The 5,627-nt window shown below is 40.1% G+C and overlaps 1 protein-coding gene across 1 annotated transcript in view; it reads left to right on the top strand.

The window, feature by feature from the left end:
- LOC112070158 (pleckstrin homology domain-containing family H member 1-like) overlaps positions 1–3,030 on the top strand; it is a 24,013-nt gene extending 20,983 nt beyond the window's left edge. Inside the window, exon 19 of the mRNA XM_070438850.1 lies at positions 3,011–3,030. Coding sequence (XP_070294951.1) covers positions 3,011–3,030 — 20 coding nt within the window. The remainder of the gene's footprint in view (positions 1–3,010) is intronic.
- Positions 3,031–5,627: the final 2,597 nt, after the last annotated feature.

The following is a 5,627-nucleotide window of genomic DNA, read 5'->3' as shown; positions in this document are numbered from 1 at the left end:
AAAGTGTATAATAGAACAGTAGTCCTATCAATCTACCATAATAATGTTCACTAATCATGGAACTGTGATAACGGTCCAGACGTCGTGAACCGTGTGCCAGGCTCCAGGTTTAAACTGCTATGTAATGGTCTGCGTTCCATCATGATTCAAATAGGCTACCTGTCCCAGGTTATTGCACAACTTGTAATACGTTAGCCTAATATGATACACTATTTCTAGGGATCCGCAGGAACAACCACACGAACGTGACAGAGGAAAGAAAGGGAAACMAACGATTTAATGGTATGATGCAAAATGTAAGGAAACTAACACTGAAGTCAGTGACAGTTTTAAATGTACGTGAGTGAAATAGTGGGTAATAATTAACACAATACAAATTGTAATAAAAAATATAAYCAGGAAAAAGTCTGGGCATATAATTGAAACATTCTATGCAAACGGCTTGCTCATTTAACTAGCTCTTATGAATAGCTCTTCTGAAAATAAATATTACAGTGCATGGAGAATGGTTTTATTTCTATCGGAAAAAGAAAGATGTTGTTCCACTTGGAACCGACACGTTGCTAAACCTTATTAATACTATCATTGAGCGTAAAGGTGGTGAAATTATGAGGGAATTAAGTGAAGGTCAGAATACGGTGAAGGTCAGAATACGGTGAAGGTCAGAATACACCTCGGCCACACCTTCATTTCTTTGATCTCCACCCCCCAAAAATAGGGTGAATAGCATGCTATTCTCATGCTTAAATTCAAGGTCAGAATACGGGTAGAGAAAAGTGCTTTAAAAGGGAATTATGTTCCATTTACGCTTAACTCGCGTCAGAATTCCCCCCCATATGAGTACCAGGCCAGGGCTCTTTCTCAATTGTCAAAACATCCATCCTCTGATACATAGCCATTGATCCTGAAATTATCAAGGCGATACCCAAATGCAGACACAGGAGGCAGAAGGTTGGAGTCTTACAATGTTTATTAATCCAAAGGGGMAGGCAAGAGAATGGTCGTGGARAGGCAAAAGGGTCAAAACCAGATCAGAGTCCAGGAGGTACAGAGTGGCAGACAGGCTCGTGGTCAAGGCAGGCAGAAAGGTCAGGCAGGCGGGTACAAAGTCCAGAAACAGGCAAGGGTTAAAACCGGGAGGACTAGAAAAAGGAGAATGCAGGAGAACGGGAAAACAGCTGGTTGACTTGGAAACATACAAGACGAACGAGCACAGAGAGACAGGAAACAGGGATAAATACACTGGGAAAAACAAGCGACACCTGGAGGGGGTGGAGACAATAACGTGGACAGGTACAAAACTAGGGTGTGACAGAAATATAACTTATAAAAGCCTCCTGGGTAGGTTGCACATTTTGGTGAATATTCAGAGGTGGAAACTTTCCGTGGGAATTAACGGAATATGTGGGAATTTACGAAAATATATGCAAATTAATATTAATACCATTTAAATGTAGATTGTTTCATTGGATATATACCATATCATATGGAGACAGAAACATAAACCTTTTACCTAATCATATAGACATAATTGCACATGTTAAATCCTTCCAATAGAAAAAAAATATATACATAATTTAGTTACGAATTGAACTTTAATTAACCTGTGAGTTGACTCTTCACATGGGATGATTTCACTGAACAACAAAAGAAAGGGAATATTGAATGACCCCCAATGATGCATCGCATCTGCCAAAAATGTTTTCAACATACATCTGTAAAATGATAGTCTAGAAACTAAAGCTTTGGTTGTCTTCCTCCCAGGCCTCCATGTCTTCTCCCTGGACCTCCTCAATGTCCACCTCTTGAACATCAGACTCTGAGGCCTCATCTTCACTATCACTTTCCAACCTTGTTGAGGATGGCTCGTTGTCAGGCTCAAAAAGCCTCAAATTTGCCCAGATGGCCACCAATTTTTCAACCCTTGTATTGGTCAGCCTGTTGCATGCTATGGTGTGTGTGTTCCCAAACAAGGACCAGTTGCGCTATGAGGCGTCTGATGTTGGTGGGATTTGAAGGATGGAGGCAACGGGGAAAGAGCCTCAGATTCACAAAGTCCCTTCCACCAGGTGGCTGATGAGATATGTTGGCACGACTGCCATATTGCATCTCCATCCCAAAGCCCTTGCTTGGAAGTGTACTTTGCCAGACTGCCAAGAACCTTGCCCTCATCCAGGCCAAGGTGGAGAGCCATAGTAGTGATGACACCATAGGCCTTGTTGATCTCTGCACCAGACATGATGCTCTTGCTTATATACTGTACTTGAGGTCCAAAATGTACGCTGTGGCGTGTATGGGCTTCAGACAGAAGTCTTCATGCTTTTGATGTATTTCAGAACTGCAGTTTCCTCTGCTTGGAGCAACAGTGAAGTGGACAGGGCAGTATGGATTTCTTCTCTTACATCTGCAAGCAGAGTCTGAACATCAGACAGGATGGCATTATCTCCCTCAATCCGTGCAATGGCTACTGCTATAGGTTTCAGGAGTTTCAGGCTGCTTACCACTCTRTCCCAAAATACATCATCCAGGAYGATCRTCTTGATGGGYCTGTCCATATCGGCAGACTGTGAAATGGCCATTTCTTGTTGACTCCTTCCCCTCCAGGAGACTGTKAAACATYATGACAACACRACCCCAACAGATGTTGCTGGGCAGCTTCAATGTGGTGCTCTTATTCTTCTCACTTTGCTTGGTGAGGTAGATTGTTGCTATAACTTGATGACCCTTCACATACCTAAKCATTTCCTTGGCTCTCTTGTAGAGTGTATCCATTGTTTTCAGTGCCATGYTGTCCTTGAGGAGCAGATTCAATGCATGAGCAMCACAGCCAATGGTTGTGATGTGAGGGRAGGACTCCTCCACTTTAGACCAAGCAGCCTTCATGTTCYCAGCATTGTCTGTCACCAGTYCAAATACCTTCTGTGATTCAAGGTCATTGATGACTGCATTCAGCTCATCTGAAATGTAGAGACCYGTGTGTCTGTTGTCCCTTGTGTCTGTGCTCTTGTAGAATACTGGTTGAGGGGTTGAGATGATGTAGTTAATTATTCCTTGCTGACGAACATTTGACCACTCAGAGATGATTGCAATACAGTCTGCTTTCTCTATGATTTTCTTGACCTTCACTTGAACTCTGTAGAACTCTGCATCCAGCAAATGAGTAGATGAAGCATGTCTGGTTGGAGGGGTGTATGCTGTGCGAAAAACATTCAGAAATCTCTTCCAATACACATTGCCTGTGAGCATCAGAGGTGAACCAGGTGCATGCACAGCTCGAGCTAGACATTTATCAGCATTTCTCTAACTACATTCCTCCATTGAGTCAAAAAAACTTCTGATTCTAGGAGGACCATGAGCTGTTGTTATCGATAAGGTGTCTGATTCATCATTTTCACCTCGAATAGAAGTAGAGGGACTTTTGTCAGAGGTTGCTTGTTGTGAGTGCTGAGGGAACTTTATGCACTTGGTCAGATGATTCTGCATCTTTGTTGCATTCTTCACATATGATTTGGCACAGTATTTGCAAATGTACACAGCTCTTCCTTCTACATTAGCTGAAGTGAAATTTCTCCACACATCAGATTGTGCCCGTGGCATTTTCCTGTAAATATTATTTTAAAAATAGTTTACAAAAACAACATATACAATTCCACGTACAGATAAATAGTTAATCAGTTAGATTAAACAACTCCTTCGTAAGATAAATGTTTTAAAATGAAACAAGCTAAAGCCCACATGGTAGCTAACTAGCATAAATTGTTAACAAGTTAGAAATAATTTAAACACACTTTACTGTAGGCTACTATTTACTAGTTAACAAAAAATCATGTATGTCATATAAAATATATTCACCCCACCCAGTGTTGTAATCAAAACTTACCAGAAAGCATGTAGTCCTTGGCTCAGACAGTGTAGTAGTGTGGGCTCAATAGCATCTCATTAGTGTGCTGGATCTTGAGAATCATCTGTACATGTGATGGAAGAATGGACTGTTCATGCAGAGGGCTGCAATTCCATTGAATTGGGGATAGTTTAACCAAAATATGCCACAAGACCTAGAATTGCCTTATGTGTATCCCACAAAAAAGGTTCACTGTTATAAGCTAACTTTTTGATGAATTTAAGTAAAATTCCCCAAATTCCCGGGCTTAACTTCCCATAGAAAATTTCCAGAAAAATTCCGGAAATGTCCTGGAAAGTTTCTGACCCTTTGCAACCCTACTCATGMGCTTAGTCTTTTACCCCATATTGTTTGACTACATTTTCAGTACACTTTTAGATAACAAGGTTCCAAAAGGTTGTCCCCATAAGAGAACCCTTATTGGTTCCAGGTAGAACCTTTTTTGTTCCAAGTAGAACCCTCTGTGGAAAAGATTTTACATGGAACCCAAAAAGGTTCTACCTTGAACCAAAAGGGTTATTCAAAGGGCTCGCTTATGGGGACAGCCGAAGAACCCTTTTAGGTTCTAGATAGCACCTTTTTCTCCTAAAGGTGTAGGTACTTGCACCCACGACTCTGTTATGAATTTGAGAGTAGTTACATTTCTCAAGCCCCATCCCTAAGCTATTTACCAAAACAAGTGGTGGGGTGASGCTTTGTTGTTTTTTAAATCCCAGATTGTCTCTTTAAGACAACAGAGTACTGGGAAGGGAATAAAACATTTACTTATAGAAACGCCCAATACAGTGCATCTTAACCTGCAGTGGTCTAAATCAGGGTCACACAGAGTGATTCTTTGTAGTCTTCATTTTTTTAAATTTTGAAACAAAAGTACACACCTCACATACATGGTTATGGGCTTAAAAAAAAGTAAATACTTGTACCATGTCAGATATAGAGTTGAAATGTATTCAATTTTGAGTTTGCATCCCAATATTACACTTTATATACYTCACAGAAGACTGAAATAAAACAAAATTGTTTGACACAGAAACACCGGAAACACCATGGTCGGTAAAAAAATTATGATCTTTATTCATTATYAAAAATATTAATAACATTCCACACGAGGCCAAAGAGGGCGCTTTTGGTCATTGACTGCAGGAAKGGGCCACAACTTTGCTCATGTCTTTAAGACATGACTTTTGACTTGCAAATGATCTCCAATTGTTTGTGACAAATTCTATGTATTTTTCCATACCTATGTATTTGTATGTGAGACATATGATAGTGAACCGGTGTCCTAAAGACAATACAAACTGCCACAAATGGGAAATACATTTCCCTWTGCAAATGATCAACATGCAAGTTACAGGAAGTTGTTTGCCTTTTTTTACAATAAGAAGCATGTCACACACTCTGTCTCACTCACACACGTAGCCGTTTTCACATTCATTCACCAAACTTTAGTTTGTGTCACCATATGCCACGCATGCACGCACTCACACACACACACACACAAAACATGTGCACACACACACACACACACTCTACACACACATTATTATTTAGTTGTACTGTTTGTGTATTGTTGCATTTAAAATGTGTGAATGTTTTTGGCGATTAGTGTGTCAGTGTTTGGTTACTTAATGTGTTTTATGGTCATTTCTGTTGGATTGTAAATTATTTACTAGTAGTATAAGTATTTCTAGTAGAAACTAGTATAATTATTTCTGTGCCTCCTTAT

This window comes from Salvelinus sp. IW2-2015, unplaced genomic scaffold (assembly GCF_002910315.2).
Source record: "Salvelinus sp. IW2-2015 unplaced genomic scaffold, ASM291031v2 Un_scaffold1241, whole genome shotgun sequence".
Classification (NCBI taxonomy): Eukaryota; Metazoa; Chordata; class Actinopteri; order Salmoniformes; family Salmonidae; genus Salvelinus; species Salvelinus sp. IW2-2015.
Note: the sequence above shows the minus strand (reverse complement) of the source record. Positions and strands in the feature narration are given on the sequence as shown.